General features: G+C 42.1%; 1 protein-coding gene across 3 annotated transcripts in view; it reads right to left on the bottom strand.

Moving 5' to 3' along the window:
• The window catches only part of ATP6V1H (ATPase H+ transporting V1 subunit H), a 92,265-nt gene that overhangs the window by 64,319 nt on the left and 9,617 nt on the right, over positions 1–18,329 (bottom strand). For all 3 annotated transcript variants that reach the window (XM_040972576.1, XM_040972575.1, XM_040972577.1), the window contains exons 3-6: positions 15,520–15,622; positions 9,722–9,811; positions 5,807–5,920; positions 3,316–3,420 (exon numbers count right to left, since the gene is read on the bottom strand). In XM_040972576.1, the coding sequence (XP_040828510.1) occupies positions 3,316–3,420; positions 5,807–5,920; positions 9,722–9,811; positions 15,520–15,622 (412 nt within the window). The remainder of the gene's footprint in view (positions 1–3,315; positions 3,421–5,806; positions 5,921–9,721; positions 9,812–15,519; positions 15,623–18,329) is intronic.

Genomic DNA, 18,329 nt, shown 5'->3' with positions numbered 1-18,329 from the left:
GCCCTGATCTTCTTTTGAGAAAGAATACACTTACAACAGAGAAAAAGAGACCTTCCTGACACACCAGAGGCGTGATGTTGAGCACAGTAGCTATATTACTTTCAACAAGGAATCTACAACTTAACCCTGACCAAAGGCTCCAGGCGTACATATAAAGTGTCTGCCCACAGCCAGACAGTGCCATCAGAGACAGGCAGAAGCATGACTAGACTTGAAAGCAAAGCCAGTTGCACCTGGTGCCCTGTGCAGAGGGGCACAACATTCTTAAGGCTTAGGAATCACAGAACAGAAAGGCCAGACCATGAGCCAAAGTCAAAGACCAGAAAAGAGTGCTCAAAGGACACAGAAGAGGCCTTAAGGGGCACTTATCTAATAAATGCAGTTCAGTCCTAACAACAAGTGTTCTAGACATTGAGATACTTGTTTTTACTCAGAGGATGGAAATGTCCTCCCACCGCAACCCCAAAGTTGGTGGACATGGTTACAACCAGTCAACCATTCCAGAAGTGATAAGTCACCTGTCATGTAAGATACAAACATGACTTCTACTAGGAAAAGCCGAAGGTCAAAGTGCCCACAAAGCTAGTAGCAGTATATTGTAGTAGATATTCATCCCCACCAATTTTGGTTCATGACTCTAGTTACAACAGGCCCTTACTCTCATCATATCAGAAAGTGTGTAACATTGAAGCAGGATGAACCTTAAAAGAGATAGGATTTCAAAGGAGGAAATGGGGGAAAGGAAACTTTCCTATTTAAGCATTTCAATTCAAAGTAATAACAGAAATTCAAAACCTCATTATTTTCAGATACCCACTTTCCATGTTTTAAATATCTGGATTTTGAAATACCTCACAAACAGTAAAATCTAGAAATTGGTGGTTCATACCAAAAAATATCTTTAAAAACTAAGTCCAGAAAGAGACCAAATTAATAGTATCGACATTAAAAAGATTTACTTTTATTCAAGACATTAAAATAGTCATCCAGAGTCCACTGTTGTAGCATGGCGAGTAAAGCTGCAGGCAACTTTATGAACACTGTGTCCTGTCCTGGCTGTTCCACTTCCAATCCCTGCTAATGGCCTGGAAAAGAAACAAAGGATGGCCCAACTGGCTGATCACCTGCACCCTTGTGGAAGACCCAAATGAAGCTCCTGGCTCCTTGTTTTGGCCTGGTCCAACCCTGGCCATTGCATTTTTCTGTGGAGTGAACCAGCCAATGGAACATTTCTGTCTGTCTCTCTTTGCTCTCTGTAACTCTGACTTTCAAATAAATAAATAAATCTTAAAAATAAATAGCCATCCAAATACAAAAGGAAATTAGGTTCCCCCACAAAGGTAAACAATAATAAGGCCAACAGTGATGTCACAGCATCTCTCTCTCATGCCACAAATTAAAACCTATAAAAATAATGCCAGCCAAGTTGCCTGCAATCTACAACTTGCTAAGTCTCTTTCAAACAGATATGTCTTTGTAATCTATAGTTGGCAACACACAACCGGCAAAGTTACTCCTCCTGGTCTCCTTTCTTCACGTCACCCAACCCACATTGGAATCTCACACTCCTCTTTGCTTTCTGATTTACATGGTGCCCACACCATCTTCATTTCATTTCTTTTGTGAGCATCTTTCATACAAGTTCTCATCTTAATACATAGCATTTACTTACTAGTAGCCTAAAAGAAAGCCTCCGCAGAATCACACTAAGTGTCCTGTCTTTTCCCCATTCTGAAGAGCCATGAGAGCAAACACAGAAAAATCTCCATTTTCCCAGCTGTCACACCAGGAAACTTCCTTCTTCCAGGGAAAAGTAAAACTAGAAAGGCCTGAATACAACTAAGTGACCAATAAGCAGACTTCATGCCTTAATGTCCAGCCTGACTATTCAATCCTACCATGAAGCTGTGTAATCATGAGAATGAGCTACTATGGCGGACTCATCTTGCAACTGGGCGGGGCAGATCCAAGCTTACTGATGGATACCAGCAAGGCCAACCCAAGGAGAACGACCACTGATCTGTAATGTGCTATCTGCAGTAATAAATTCCCTGGGCAGCACCCAGGGTCTTTGGTTTTTTGGTATCGTTGACAGACAGTTTGGCCTGGATATATTACCAAAAGGGCTTAACTCCACTAGAAATTTTCACACAACTCTCCCAAAACAAAGATTTTTTTTGCACAAATGTTGGTGGTTCATAATCCTGAGAAACATGCCAAAGCTATGACTACAGTCTGTTGACACCTCAGCTCACTTGCACACTCTTTGGGCTCTACCATTTCTATTCCTCTGTCACAAGTCTCACAAGTCTTCACATTGTGAAATTGTGCAGGTTAATTCAGCTATCCAATCTATGGGGCCAGCATTGCAACATAGCTAGTTAAGCAGTTGCTGCAATGCCAGTATCCTATATGAGCACTGATTTAAGTCCTGTTTCATTTTTAATCTAGCTCCTTACCAATGCTTCTGGGAAGACAGCTGAAGAACTGGGGATCCTGTCACCCACTAGAAAACCTGGATGAAGCTCCTGACTCCTGCCTTTGGGCTGACCCAACCCTAGCATCCATATAGCCTAATCCGTAGCAGCCATTTGGGGAGTGAATAAGCAGTCTTTCCACACACACTCCCTCTCCTGTCTTTTCCTCTCAGTAACAGTTTCGAGTAAATAAATAAATCTCTAAAAAAAACTCCTCCGGGCCCGGCGCGGGGGCGCAAGTGGTTAAGGTCCTCACCTTGCACACCCGGGATCCCATACGGGTGCCAGTTCTATCCCTCCAGCCCTACTTCCCTTCCAGCTCCCTGCCTGTGGCCCGGAAAAGCAGTCGAGGACGGCCCAAAGCTTTGGGACCCTGCACCCGCGTGGGAGACCCAGAAGAGGCTCCTGGCTTCGGATCGGCATAGCATCGGCCGTTGGGCTCACCTGGGGAGTGAATCATTGGACGGAAGATCTTCCTCTCTGTCTCTCCTCTCTGTATATCCACCTTTCCAATAAAACATAATAAAAAAAAAAAATTCCTCCAACCTAGAGTCCTGTAATCTAGGCAGCCATCTAAAAGGAAGATAAAAGAAAGATACTCCCTGATCTCTGAAAAACAGGAGTGGAAAACACGGAGGGGCAGGAAAAATAGAAAGTTTGAACTACAGCCAAAGAAAGAAATGGAACGCATTCTACTGTATTTAGGAGTAGGGCAGTGAACTTCCAGGTTCAAAGGCATTACTTAAAAACAAAAAAAGTAACATATTCGGCAAAAGACTTTAAGAGAACATGGATCTTAACATTCTGCTCAAAATATACTAGAAGCAATTCCTTTTACCTGTGAGCTCAGCTGAGTTTTTATCCAATTGAAATAGTAATTTAAGTCACTGCCTTCCATCAGTTCTTTTCCCCAGGCTGCTAACTTGGCAATGATTCTTGCTGCCTGAAAACAAAAGAGAAATGCACTTATGCTCTACCGATCCTAAAAATCTCATTGTCTTTCTTACAAGTGCAGGATTTGTAACCACCTTGCTATACAATTTTTCTAACATTCACCTGTTCCCAAAATCATAATTTATATAATTCATTCTTAGAAACACAGTTTGAAATACAAACATTCAAAATGCATTTTTAAGTATTTCCATTATAGTAAACCAAAATTAGCTACATTTTGGAATTTTGTAACATTCTCTGTATTTTTTCCATTTTTATTTTTTCTAATTTAACAGATGTATTTAAAAACTGTACATATTTGGGGGGTACAAGGTAATGTTTCATACACATGTACATTATATGCACACATATACACCGTGTCCAACCAACACAAATACGTTATTGATTCAAATTTTAGCATTCCTTTAAAACCAAAGCACCCACAAATCTCATTCAGTTGGTTTCTTCATAGCAAAATATCCACTGCATTAGCAGGATCTGCAGTCACCCTGCTGTGCAATGAAACATCTAAACTTCTTACTCCTACCTAGCAGTAACTTAGTACTCACAAATCAGTCTTCCCTCCCCTGACTCATAACCACAACTGTATTTCTAAATTCAATGCAATCACCCTGGATTTTCAAACTCCATGTACAAATGAGATTTGCATTATTTAGAGTTCCAAAAGTAGGGCTGGGATTCATTAAGATAAGCAAAATTTAAAGAACACAACAACTCTTTTTACAGGCCGACTTTGATGAAATCTGACAGCATTTTCAGCAAACTTTCCAGCCAATCTCAATCAATCTAAGCCCCTTGTGTGTTTCAATGCTTACAAAACCATATCCCATTTATTACCAAGAATGAGATACTCATCTCTCTCTCTCAAATTAAACAAATATCCTTCTCTCCATAAATATTTTTAAATTTTCTTCAAGTAATTAAAAGTACCATTTTTTCATTAAGTAAGCATTGTAAAATATCATTTCCTTAAATAAAAAAATTAATATTCCTTCTGGACATTCTTAAATCAGCGCTTTAAAATGCCAAGTATTCGGCAAAAAATAAAATCACTGGAAAGGGAAGGCTGAGACGAGCTAACCTCAAAGTACATGCCTGTCCTGATAGCCTGATGCTTGTTATGTTTACAAACAGCTATTGACCCGAACTGACAGAGGTACATTTCCAAAGCCATAATGCAAGACACTTGCTTGAGCATCCCGATGTGTGTGGAATCCTGCTCTACAGGGCTATACTGGAGCCCCTTTACCCACTCAATACAGTTACCACAGAGACTCCAGAGATACAGTATTGAACAAACTGATCTTTCACAAGACAGACAACTGACTTCCTAAGGCTCCTGTATGGAACCCAGAGACTAAAAATATTACTAGCAGCAGTAAGTACATAACACAGAGGAAAGACAAAGGAACATGCGACCTGACACTCCTGCTCCTTAGCACAGGCTTTTCAACAGTGCATAGTGTGACAATCTGACCCTCAAAATTTAAAAGACTAATCAAACAGAAAGTTTTTATGACACATTAACATGAATTTAGCTACACAATTAATACTAATAAATCACGCCCTTAGTGCATACTTGCTCTGTAATATAATCTGTTAATTATATTATAATACCAAGAGACATTTAAATCAGGAATCCAGGTAGCAAAAACAAGTTTCTGTAATTGGAAAGAATATGTTACTGAGTTTTTACACTCTATTCTTATGAGTCCTCCTTTTTCTCTTCATATAAATGTTATATACTGTCAACAACATATGAATATACTAGCATATAAATTAATATGGATATATATGTAACAAGAGTGAAGAAAGGCAGGGAAAGAACACATGCTCAGCAATGTTTTCCTGGAGGGTCCTTGATCTGAAAACCTTAAAAACATCCTCGGGGCCACTGCCCAGGTCTTGCGGCTGCCCGCATGCGGCCCACTCCATGCTGCGAATTAGGAAGACGCAGCTGCACAAAGGTTTATTTTCTTGACCTTCTTCTTCTCCAGATGCCATAAGATTCTTCAGCGCTGTGGCTGCCAAATATCCTCTCAGAAAGCAAAATTAATTGTTCTACAGTCATGTGGCTAATTCTGCTCTAGATAGGCTAGAGCTGTTGACATGTGTCAAGTCACCACAGATTTTGCTGCTAATGAAATCATCCTGACAATTTTAAAAACTTTAACTCCCTCTGATCCTCCAGTGAACCCTCTTTACTGAGCACCAAGAGAAGCCAATGTCACAGTTCATCAGTCTTAGAATAGTAAGTCTGTTCCTTGCTTAATATCACAATTTGTTCCGTAAATTTTTAAAGGATATTTAAAAATAGATTCCCTTCTCAAAATGTTTAAAAAAAAAAATTGAGAACATGACCAATTCAAAATTACCATATGAACAGTAAAAGGATCCTGGCGATTCAACATTGGCAGGAAGTAGGGCCAAGCAGTGTTCTTGCTACGCTTTGCATAGTCGAAGAAAATGCTAACACGCTGGTGATTTTCCTAAAAAAGAGATATCATTAATCAGAATGAATGTTGTCAAAGAACATACAGACACTGCACTGTTTCTCAGTCTTCCATTTCATGTCCCATCAATGTGTGTTCTTCTACGCTGGTGTTTGGGCTTGCAGTTAAGATCGTTGTGTCAGATGCTGAGTGGAGTATCTGGGTTATCCTAATCTAGATTCCTGCCAGTGTGGACTGCTCCAGAGATGGCTCAAGTACATTGGTCCCAGCAACCCTCAATGGGTTTGGCCTGGCCAAGTTTTGGTCACTACAAGCATTTGGAGAATAAACAAGCAGTTGGGCATACTCGCACTCTTTCCCACCTCTTGACCCTCTTCATCCTCTCAAAGACAGATAGTGGGACAGAGACAGAGATAGACAGCAATAGTGATAGAGATATGAATGAATATACAAACCTGGTGGCTGAAGACAGAATCATCTACCTAAATCTGTATGTCTGAATCCCTCTACTGATCCTTAAAAACACATGTAAACAAACACCAGATAAACTACACGAAACCATTGCCTTCAAAATAATAAGACAGAGAACAAACAAGTGTCTAAGTTAACCACAAGGAAATTAGCAGTGATGGTGCGGTGATATCACACACTAAGCCTCCTCTGGTGGTGCCAGCATCTTGGGTGCCAGTCCATGTCCCAGCTGCTCCACTTCTGATCCAACTCCCGCTAAAGGCTTGGGAAAGCAGCAGGGACATTGCGCGTTTGAACCCTGTACCCATATGAGAGACCCTGTACTTTCTCAGCTCCCAGCTTTGGACTGGCCCAGTTCCGGCTGTGGCAGTGATTTGAGAAATGAAACAGCAGATACAAGACCCCTCTGCCTCTCCTTCTGTCTCTCTGTAATTCTGACTTTCAAAAGCAAAATAAATAAATCTTAATTTTAAAAAAAAGGAAATAAAATTAGCACCAAATCCCAACAAAATACTTTCATACTTCAAATCTTTGTAGACAGTACAGTAGGTGTGGAAAATGTGTACAGCAGAAGGATACTGGCGATGGAAGAGGTCTGAAGGTCAGCCTGCAATCACCAAAAAACAACCAAAAAAAGTCCTAATTATAAAGAAATTGGGAAAAGAAAATCTCCTAGTAGACGAGGGCACTGACTGCAAGAAGCAGATAGTAACCTTGGGAAGGCATCACTTCAGAGAAATTACAAAGTAAAAAGAGGAGACTGGGTGATAGAGAGAGGAAGAAACAAAATCAGAACCATCCCCTAAATGTCAAAGTACACGCAAGTTCCTCCTACCAAAACAAAAATCATCCACTAAACCAACAGCCCCTCACTGCAAGGAGAGAGGAGTACTTGTGAGCTTTGTAAATCTTTGTAGATTACCCAAATTCCTGGCACGAGTAGAGGAAAGCCACAAAGATAGAAACCTTCCTAAACGTCAAAAGAAACTTTTAAAAACAAAATATTATTAAAGTTAATTTGAAAAGGCAAATTAAAGCATAGACAAGAAAGAATATGAGGCATGTAAGACTGAAATAACAAAACAGTTAACATGAGACTTAATTAAAATACTGTTTTTTCCACCAAAAAAACTCAATGAAACTATAAATTATCAAAACTGTCACCAATAGAGATGAAAGGCTTTGATAACTAATATCTGTAGCAAAAAAAAAAAAAAAAAAAAACACAGAGAAAGCTATCAAAGGGAAAAAAAAAAATCTCCACAATAAAATAACCTGGTTCAAACATGTTTAACCAGGACTTCAAAGTCACGATAGTCCCAATGGGAAATAAACTGTTGCAGAACATAGCAAATGAAGGAAAATTTCAAAATGTTTTGTTTTTATTTGAGGCAAAGTTACAGACAGAAGGAAGACAAAGATCTTCCACCTGCTGGTTCATTCCCCAAATGGCTGCAATGCTGGAGCTAGGCCAATGCGAAGCCAGGAGCTTCTTCCAGGTCCCCAACATGAGTGTAGGGACCCAAGGACCCAAGCCATCCCTTGCTACTTTCCCAGTCTATAAGCAGGTAGCTGGATCAGAAGAGGAGCAGCCAAGGCTAGAACTGTGCCCAGGTGGGATGCCAACACCACAGGGTGAGATTCAGTTCATTACACCATTGTACCATTCCCCTTTAAGTTCTTTTCTTTTTTAAAAAGATTTATTTATTTTTATTGGAAATGCAGATTTACAGAGAGAAGGTGAGAGAGAGACCATGATTTTCCATCCACTGCTTCACTCCCCAAGCTGCAGCAATGGCATTTGCTGAGCTAATCTAAAGCCAGAAGCCTGAAGCTTCCTTCGGTTCTCCCACACGGGTACAGAGCCCCAGAGGCTTTGAGCCATCCTCAACTGCTTTCCCAGGTCATAAGCAAGGAGCTAGAAGGGAAGTGGAGCAGACAGGGCACAAACCGGTGCCCATATGAGAGCCCAGTGTGTTCAAGGCAAGGATTTAGCCACTGAACCACTGCACTGGACCCCTTCTTAAGTTCTTTTTATGGAGCAAATATAACACTGGTAGCTATATCCATGAAGAAAAACAAAGAACAAAATAATAAAATTAGAAACATAAGATTTAGAAAAGCAAAATATCTAATTGCAGAGAGTGCCTTTATATACATTAAAAGATCATTGAATTGGGGCTGATGCAGTGGCATAGCACCCTAATCCTCCCCCTGCAAGCACCAGCATCCCCCATGGGCAATAGTTCTGGTTTTGCCTGCTCCACTTCTGATCCAGTTCCCTGCTTACAAAACCTGGGAAAGCAGTATTGGATGGTCCAAGGATTTGGGCCCCTGCACCCATGTGGGATAGTGGGAAGAGGCTCCTGGCTCTCAGCTTCAGACTGGCTCAGCTCTGGCCATTATGGCCATTTGGAGAGTGAACCAGCAAATGGAAGATAACTCTATCTCTCCCTCTCTCTGTAACTCTATCAAGGAGAAAATAAATCCTGGGGGAAACAGAATCTAATCATAAAATAAATTCATCACGTCACAAAATTCACATCCAAAAACAATGAGCATTCACACAAATAGAAAAAATAACAAATATAACAGAAGAGAAATACTGCTTACAGCAGTAACAAGACAGGATACTCAGGCAAAAACTTAAAAAATATTCAAAATCTTTATGTAAAAACATGACAACCCCCCTGGAGATTCAAAAGCTTTCAGCAAACAGAAAGATTCTCCTTGTTCTAAGAAAAATTCACTATAATAAGACATTACTTCTCCCACAGAAAATTGATAAATTTAAAGCAACTGTAAAAAAAGGAATTGCTCTGCACACGTCTCAGCCTAGACTTGGCTCCAGTATAAAACACAAAATTATGAATAAAGGAACCCCCCATGCATTCAGAGACAACAAAATAAACAGAAAAGTTGTACAAATGGAAACATTGCAGATAATAAGCAAAACTGTTCTTAAAGAAAACAAACACGTCAACCCTTTAGAGTCTGGTACTGGCCTAGAACATACGGGCACCAAAATCTGTTGACTAATTCAAAGAGAGGGAGCCGTATGAATAAATACACAGAGCACCCAGAAAGGCTTAAGTGATACATCAATTCTGTTCATGTTCAGTAAAAACTAAGGTATCTCAAGGAAAAATACATGTTGATTACCTGATATCCTGAAATACAATATGCAAGCATTTTCATCTTTGCTACCATTAGCAAATCGCAATTCACATAATTTTGAAAAGTACGTGATTGTAACACCTGATTAAAGAACCAATGCTTACAAGTGAAAGTTTGCAATTACAAACATGCTGGTTTTGTGCGATGCAGAAACAGATGACACCAGCAACAGCAGTAAGACTTGCCTACCTGCAGCATGTCATCCACCATGGTCAGGATGTACTGCACTGTCTGTTCCTTGGAGATGTGAGTCATCAGGTTTATAAACGTCTTAGCACACTAGAAAAAAATTTTTTAATTAGTTTCCATTCCAAAATAAACATTTTAGTTTAACTTCAGTAAAACATTTTCTTTCATAAATAGATACAAATAACATTAAGTTACAGATAAGAATTAGAGGAAATTATGAGGAAGTGTCAAAAAAGGTCACTTAGAATGTACTTTTTGAAAAAGATTTGTTGGGCCCGGCGGTGTGGCCTAGCGGCTAAAGTCCTCGCCTTGAACGCACCGGGATCCCATATGGGCGCTGGTTCTAATCCCGGCAGCCCCACTTCCCATCCAGCTCCCTGCTTGTGACTTGGGAAAGCAGTAGAGGACGGCCCAAAGCTTTGGGACTCTGTACCTGTGTGGGAGACCTGGAAGAAGTTCCTGGCTCCTGGCTTCAGATTGGCATAGCATTGGCCCGTTGCGTGCACTTGGGGAGTGAATCATCGGAAGGAAGATCTTCCTCTCTGTCTCTCCTCCTCTCTGTATATCTGACTTTCCAATAAATAAATAAATCTTAAAAAAAAAAAAGAAAAGAAAAGAAAAAGATTTGCTCCTTGAAAGGCAGAGTCAGAGGGAAAAAAGGATAAAAATAATAGGCAGAACTTCCACCCACTGGCTCATACTATCGGCAAGATAGATGGAGTGTGGCAAAGCACACCCAGCATCCAGCTCTCTATCCAGGGCACCTGTGTGGATGGCAGGGGCCTGAGAACCTGACTCATTTCTGCTGCCTTCTCTGAAGCATTAGAAGGGAGCTGGGGGCCCAGCATGGTAGCCTAACGGTTAAATTCTTGCCTTTTGCCTGTGCCAGGATCCCATCTGGGAGCCAGTTTGTGCCCTGGTTGCTCCACTTCCCATTCAGCTCCCTGCTTGTGGCCTGGGAAACCACTCAAGGATGGGCCCAAAGCCTTGGCACCCTGCAGCTGCATGGGAGACCCTTGGCTTCCTATCAGCTCAGCTCCTGATGTTACAGCCATGTGGGGAGTGAACCAGTGGACAGATCTTTCTGTATCTCCCTCTCTCTGCATATCTGCGTAAAGATAAAGGGAGGCAAAGGAGGAAATCCTTGCCCTAAAAAAGCAAGATATCTAAAAGTGTATCCTGGAAAATTTTAAAAAAAATAAAAGACCCACTACACCTACTACTGCAGTTAAGAAAGAACTGTCTAACTTATTAAGAGAACTATCCTGACTTATTAACACTCTTTTCTCAGTGTCACTTGCAAATGCCAACGATTCAACACTCATGGTTGCCTAGTCTACAAAATGAGATGGACCTTCTGGTATGTATGTACATGGGTGAGGAAACTCTTTCAAAAAAGGACATCAAACATTACAAAGGAAAAAAGGCAATAGATTTGATTGCACAATTTGCAGTCCATGTGGCAAAGAATTCCGTAAACCGAGCTTAAAATTCAAGCAACAGGCTAGGGAAATAAAATACACACAGAACCTTACATATATACACAGAAAGGAATCTAACAAATCAGGAGGAACAGCATAAACACTTCCACAGAAATATAAAGTCATTTAAAAAAATAAAGAAGTAGTCACTATGGGTACATAAGAAGCGAAAAAAATTTTTTTTAATTTTTTTATGTTAGTCACTGTTGTTACATTCATGTTTATACATTGACGCTGTTAAAAGGAACATTTTGAGACGGAGTTCATCTGAATTACCTAACTAGACGAGACCTACTGGAAGTCTTCATAGTCAATAGAAGGTTTTGTAAGAAGACATCTCGAGATAAACATCAGAATGAACTAGAAAGGGAGAAAAGGAAACTCCTCTGTCAGGATGCAGTCACTGCAAGTGAGTGCAAGAATGGAACCCGGAAGCAGCCCAGACCAGGCCAGGTTATGGTTCATGTGGGCCAGGTTTGGGGACAGGCCAGGCTGGGCCAGTTCATAACACCCATGGGCAGATCTGAGAGCCAGTTCAGGATGCAAGAAAGGCTGGGTGGGGCCACAATACCAGCCAGTTCACATAAGGGCCAGGACTAAAGTCTGGGCTGGGCTGGACTAGGCTGCAGCACCCACCAAATCGGGGACAAGTGGGGCCACGCCAGGTTGCAGCACCTGCCACCAAATGCCGACATGAGGTAAGCATGACTGGGTCACAGCATCCACCAGCACATGTAACACCCTAGGTGTGTGGGGGGGTGAAGGGGTGTCAAGCCTGCTAGAGGGGCTGGGTGGGAATCCCGAGCTGGGCCATTGCTCCTGCTGGTGAGTGTGAAAGCTGAGACATGGAGTAGACCAAGCTGTGCAGGCCTAAAAACATGTCAGCCTGCAAGCAAGCTAGGTTAGGGGGAAAGCCAGGCTGGGCTAAGTGACCGTATCCACTGCTGCCAAATCTACATGTGCCAGAGAAGGTACAGGCTGGTCAGGCTTTGCTGCAGCATCAGTTGGCAAGCGCCAGCACTAGAGCCAGCTGTTCCACCTCCAATCCAGCTCCCTGCTTATGGAAAGGAAAAGCAGTGGAGGATTGCTCAAGTCCTCAGGCCCCTACACCATGTGGGAGACCCAGAAGAAACTCCTGGCTCCTGGTTTCAATCAGCTCAGGTTCAGCCACTCTGGCCATTGTGGTGAGAAACCATGGATGCAACACTGACTCTTTCTCTCTCTCCTTCTCTTCATAAATCTACCTTCAAATACAAAATAAACAAATATTTAAAAAATATATATGATGGGAAAACTTTTTTTAATAAATTAAATCTTTAAAAATCAAACATCTTCAGGACATACATCAAAAACTCAAGCACTCAAGCTGATTGATAATTACATTTCTAGAATCTGTTGTGAAGAAAAATGAATGTCCAACACAATTATACTTATAGCAGAGGGACTAAGACATGAAGGGATTATGATTCATTCATTAAATGGAAAATGACCCAATTGTTTTTAAAAGCCACAGAAAAAATCCTTACAGAGTCCAGCACTGTAGCCTAGTGGCTAATGTCTGTGCCTTGCATGCACCCACATCCTATATGGGCACCGGTTCATATCCTGACTGCTACACAGCCCCTCCGGCTCCCTGCTTGTGGCATGGGAAGCAGTTGAGGATGGCCCAAAACCTTGGGACTCTGCACCTATGTGGGAGACCAAGAAGAAGCTCCTGGGTTCCAGCCTTGGATTGGCTCAGCTCTGGCCATCACAGCCACTTGGAAAGTCAATCAGCAGATGGAGATTTTTCTGTCTCTACTTCTCTTTTTAAATCTGGCTTTCCAATCAAAATAAAAAAAAATAAATCTTAAAATTAAGTGCTTTATTTTTATTTAATAACATTTTCCCATTTTTCTGAAACATACATGTATCTCAGAAGGAAGTAAAACCTCAACATACGTAACTCCATAAACAATTGTATATGAAAAAGTCCAAAACAACTCAAAGATAAACAGTAAAGAAGGTGGAACTGATATGACAGCTCAACTAGCTAATCCTCTACCTGGCATCTCATGTGACCAGTTTATGTCCCAGCTGCTCCATGTCCCATCCAGCTCCCTGCTTATGGCTTGGGAAAGCACTTGAGGATGGTTCAAAGCCTTGGGACCCTGCACTCACGTGAGAGACCCAGAAGTAGCTCCTGGTTTCAGATTGGCTCATCTCTGGTCACTGCAGCCATTGGGGAGTGAACCAGCAGATAGAGGATCTTTCTCTCTGTCTCTTCTCTGCAAATCTACCTTTCCCATAAAAATAAATAAATCTTATAAATAAAAAGTTAAAAAGGAAACAATATTTGCTACAAATATGAAAAACATTTTCATAATTTTTCAATGCAAAAAGATTGTCTAAATCAGAAACTCCTCTGTCAGAACACAGTCCCTACAGGTGAGCGTAAGAACCACAATAAGGATCAATCCAGAGCAGGCCAGAGGAAGATACCCACCATCATACATATGGCACAGGTGGGGGGCAGACCAGGCTGAACCCATTCACATCACCTGCTGGTGAATCTGAGCATCAGAATAGAGTGTGGGTCGGGCCAGGATCGGTCGCGACACAAATCGGTGCACATTACAGAATGTCAGGGTAGAGTGAGCTGTACCGGATGTGGTCGCAGCACCCAAACGGCAGCACACATGAGAACCAAGGGGTTAGGGGGCAAGGACAGCAGGGAGAATGTGGGCTCCCCTGCTGGACAACCACTCCCACTGGAGAGCATGAGCTGGGATGGGGCAGACCAGACCAGGCAGGGATACAACACCTGTGAGCTTCATGTGAGCTAGATCAGGGAAAAACCAGGTTGGGCTGACTGATCCAACTGGTACAAGCAAAAAATCAAAGTGGGTGAGGGTTGGTTGGGCTTTCCAGCAGCATCAGTTGGCAGAGGCTGGCACTGGGGACTTAATCTGTCAAGTTAAACTGCAGAACCACCTGGAGAGTGCATAATCGGGAGTGGGAGTGGTTTAGTAGGGAGATAGTGGGCACCTCCCTCTTGGGTTACCACTTCCACTGGAGAACAGGAAAACCATGACTGGGGCAGGGGTGGCTAGACAGAAAGGCACCTGCCAGTATGTGTGTGGGCTGGATACTAGGTTGGTTGGGTTGAACTAGGCTTCAATGCCCATTGACATGTACGAAAGCTAAATGGGATGTGGGACAGACTGAACAAGTCTGCAGTACATACTGGCATGGATGGGAACCAGGGTAGGGGGCAGGCCTGGTGGAGTTTATAGGGAGTCACCCCAACTAGGCTGCAGCTCCCACTGGTTTGCATGAGGACTGAGTATGAAGTGGGCAGGACTGAGCTGGACTACAACACCCATTGCCTTGCGTGGAAGACAGCGCTGGAAACAGAACTGACCCGCAACTGCAACGATCAGCACATGCGTAAGCTGATTCGGGCGATGGACTGTGCCAGACCCTGTACTGGCAAGCACACACAAGAATCAGGTCTGGGATCACCTCAGATGAAGTTTCTTTGGAGATCCCTCCAACTGAACTGCTGATCTCAGAACCCCAATCATGAAGAGACTATGTCAGCCAGTGGATTCTGAATAGATTTCATCGTGCTTGGAACAGCAAGATTGGCAGCAATTCAGAACTGTTGAACTATCAAAACTGCTTGAGCAGAACCCTCGGAGCGCGCCTCACATCGGGGACCTTTGTTTCTCTCCTGACCTCAGATACAGGGGAAAAAAAGTGATGATATTAGTGTGGAAACAATGGTCTTACCCACTTTCCTGTAGCCCTTGACCCTTTGTACCTTAATCAACTAAGTAAGATTATTTTTTTAAAAATTGTCTAAATAAATCAAGATTTATCAAAACTATAAATAAAAGTGAAAAGACAATGAGGACAGAAAAATTGGAAAGAAATTCCACTATATATAGTTAGAGTAGCATCTCTTTTAACTTAGTGAGTCAAATGTCAAGCATTCCAAACATCATTCATAAGAACTAAAGTAGAAAAAAATTTCTTTAAAAAAAAGTTAAGCATTTTTTTTAAAACTTTGTACATCTTGAAACAGTTACCTTCTGGAAAGTTCTGCTGAGAAAGTACTCAAATATATACATGGTGATATAAACATTTTCAATATAACATTTTTATAAAAAATACAAAAGGAAACTGAAAATCACTTAAATGCTTTCCAGTAAACAGATTTTTAGTTAGGTAATAGGGCATACCTACCATACAATATCATACCATCATTAAGATTTTTCCAGAATTCTTAATAACATGGGAAAGTGCTCATGGTATAGTAAGCATATGGCTCACCTGACTGCCTTCAGTCTGAAGCATCTCCTGCTTCTCTTCAGGACTTCTTTTCATCTCAAATCTTTGAATAAACTCACAATCTTCAGCAGAAATCATCTGCCCCCTGGAAAGCAAGAATGCATTGCTTTGTTCACTGAGAAATGAATAACCACTGGGAACAAATTAACAGAAAATTTCCAGACTTTCTTCTCTTTCCTTGGTAGTATTAAATAAAAACTATAGGAGGCCACTGTGTTTTGGACAAAACTCCTATCCTAGGCTCCAACAGACTGAATAAAAACCAAAACAGATTCACTTAGCACCAAACAGAAACAAAGTTGTTATGTGACCTTGAAAAGCCAGTAGAGAAGGCAGCCAACTTCCCCCTGCTTAAATCCTTATTTAAAAAAAAAAAGTAACCCAAAGTTTTCTACTGTCTATCCACTCCTGTGTTATAAGAAAACAAACTCTGAAATTACCAGTGCACTATCTGCCCCTATTTCTGCTTTCTTCAGCTGTTTCCCCAATTATTACTGACTTCACTGATGGAGCCACCAATGGTGATGGGATGAGCTATCTATCAGTTTCAACCCCAACAATCTTGTAAGCTCTTTCAACAGAGGTCTGTTTAACACCCACCAGTGTCCCCACTCAATATGTTAAACAGCAGGCACACACAGTTTACATCTGGTGAATTCTTCTTACACACCCACAGAGTGGAGGAGTTTTATAAAAGAAATTTGTGAGCTGGACAATAGAATAAATAGAAACAGGGAAAAGAGGAAGTATGAGGTATAGAGGTCCACTAATAAAAGAAACCAGAGAAAGCAATTTAAACACTCCTGTAACTAAAAGTGTTCCAAACAGGAGAGTTGGAAAGTTGCACTAGTCAGTGTTTTATGATCAACAATACCATTCTGTTTGGACTATAAACACATTTAGACTTAAAAACAACAAACTCCTTGTCCTCTAGTCTAAATGCACTACACCCTGAGATAAACAAACTAGGGCACACAGCTCAGACCTCTAATTTCGCAGGGGATTTTTTTTTTTAAAGATTTGTTTTTATTATTATTTTTTTATTGGAAAGGCGGATATACAGAGAGGAGAGACAGAGAGGAAGATCTTCCGTCCGATGATTCACTCCCCAAGTGAGCGCAACGGCCAATGCTATGCCAATCCGAAGCCAGGAGACTCTTCCGGGTCTCCCACGTGGGTGCAGGGTCCCAAAGCCTTGGGCCGTCCTGGACTGCTTTCCCGGGCCACAGGCAGGGAGCTGGAAGGGAAGCAGGGCTGCCAGGACTAGAACCGGCGCCCACATGGTATCCTGGGCATGTAAGGCGAGGACCTTAACCACTTGCGCCACAGAGCCAGGCCCTCGCAGGGGATTTTAATAACTACACAGATAGCAATGAACAAAGAACTAGCAATCCTTCTCTTGTCCTCAACCAATAATCCATTTCCTTAACTGGAAATTGTATAATTCCAGACTTCTCTTTCACACACACACATCAAAAACTTTCTCACTTCTGTAAGTTCTTTTTACTGTGTCATAAAATGAAATTTAAATAAATAAATAAAAATTTTAAAAAGATTTGTTTTTATTACAAAGTCAGATATACAGAGAGGAGGAGAGACAGAAAGAAGATCTTCATCCAATGATTCACTCCCCAAGTGACCTCAACAGCCAGTGCTGTGCCAATCCGGAGCCAGGAGCCAGGAACTTCCTCCAGGTCTCCCACACGGGAGCAGGGTCCCAAAGCTTTGGGCCGTCCTTGACTGCTTCCCCAGGCCACAAACATGGAGCTGGATGGGAAGTGGGGCTCCCAGGACTAGAAGCGGTACCCATATGGGATCCTCATGCATTCAAGGCAAGGACTTTAGCTGCTAGGCCATTGCACCACGCCCACTCTATAAATTCTACCCAGTACAATACTATGCATTTCAATCTACAGCCTCCTCCTGCCTTTACACTGAAGGCGTGACAATCCACACAAGAATCAATCTCATCATCTGGTATCAACCACAAATGTTAACAGTTTCCAGCAATCCGTGACTTTAAAACGTCACTTTTTGAGCCCTACTGGAGATGATGAAGACCTCAACTTAGCATTTTCATCTTCTTTCCACAAAGAGTGTCCTCAATAGTCTTCACATCAACCATAGCTTAAGAATCACTTTGAAAAGTATCAAATCGAGAAACCTTCCAATGGTACACAGCAGCTCTACAACCAGACCCTGGCTGTCTCTCCCGCCTCCCTACTGCCGACTTATTGCCTCCCTCTAAAACACAAAGCACTCCCACTCAGCATGATGCTTTCCCTTCCCTACCTTTGCCCATGCCGCTGCTGTGGTCACATGGCTAAACACACACTCTCCTTCAAATATCAGATTAAGGATATCAGATCAGGCAATCTTCCGGGGGCTGCATTTGCTCTCTTTTCTCTATACACCTATCAGACCCTTGATATCTTTCCATTACCTGAACTAAGATGATATGTTTAGAGCCCAGCGCCATGGCCTAGTGGCTAAAGTCCTCGCCTTGCATGCACTGGGATCCCATATGGACACCAGTTCTAATCCCGGTGGCTCTGCTTCCTGTCCAGCTCCCTGCTAGTCGCCTGGGAAAGCAGCCAAGGATGGCCCAAAGCCTTGGGACCCTGCACCCATGTGGGAGACCCAGAAGGAGCTCCAGGCTCCAAGCTCCTGACTTTGGATTGGCTCAGCTCCAGCCACTGCAGAGTGATCTCTTGGGGAATGGATCAGTGGACAGAAGATCTTCCTCTCTGTCTCTCCTCCTCTCTGTATATCTGACTTCCCAATAAAAAATA

This window comes from Ochotona curzoniae, unplaced genomic scaffold, assembly GCF_017591425.1.
Source record: "Ochotona curzoniae isolate NIBS_2020 unplaced genomic scaffold, NIBS_Ocur_1.0 contig_2318, whole genome shotgun sequence".
Lineage (NCBI taxonomy): Eukaryota > Metazoa > Chordata > Mammalia > Lagomorpha > Ochotonidae > Ochotona > Ochotona curzoniae.
The sequence above is the reverse complement of the archived record's forward strand: the minus strand, read 5'-3'. Positions and strand labels throughout refer to the sequence as shown.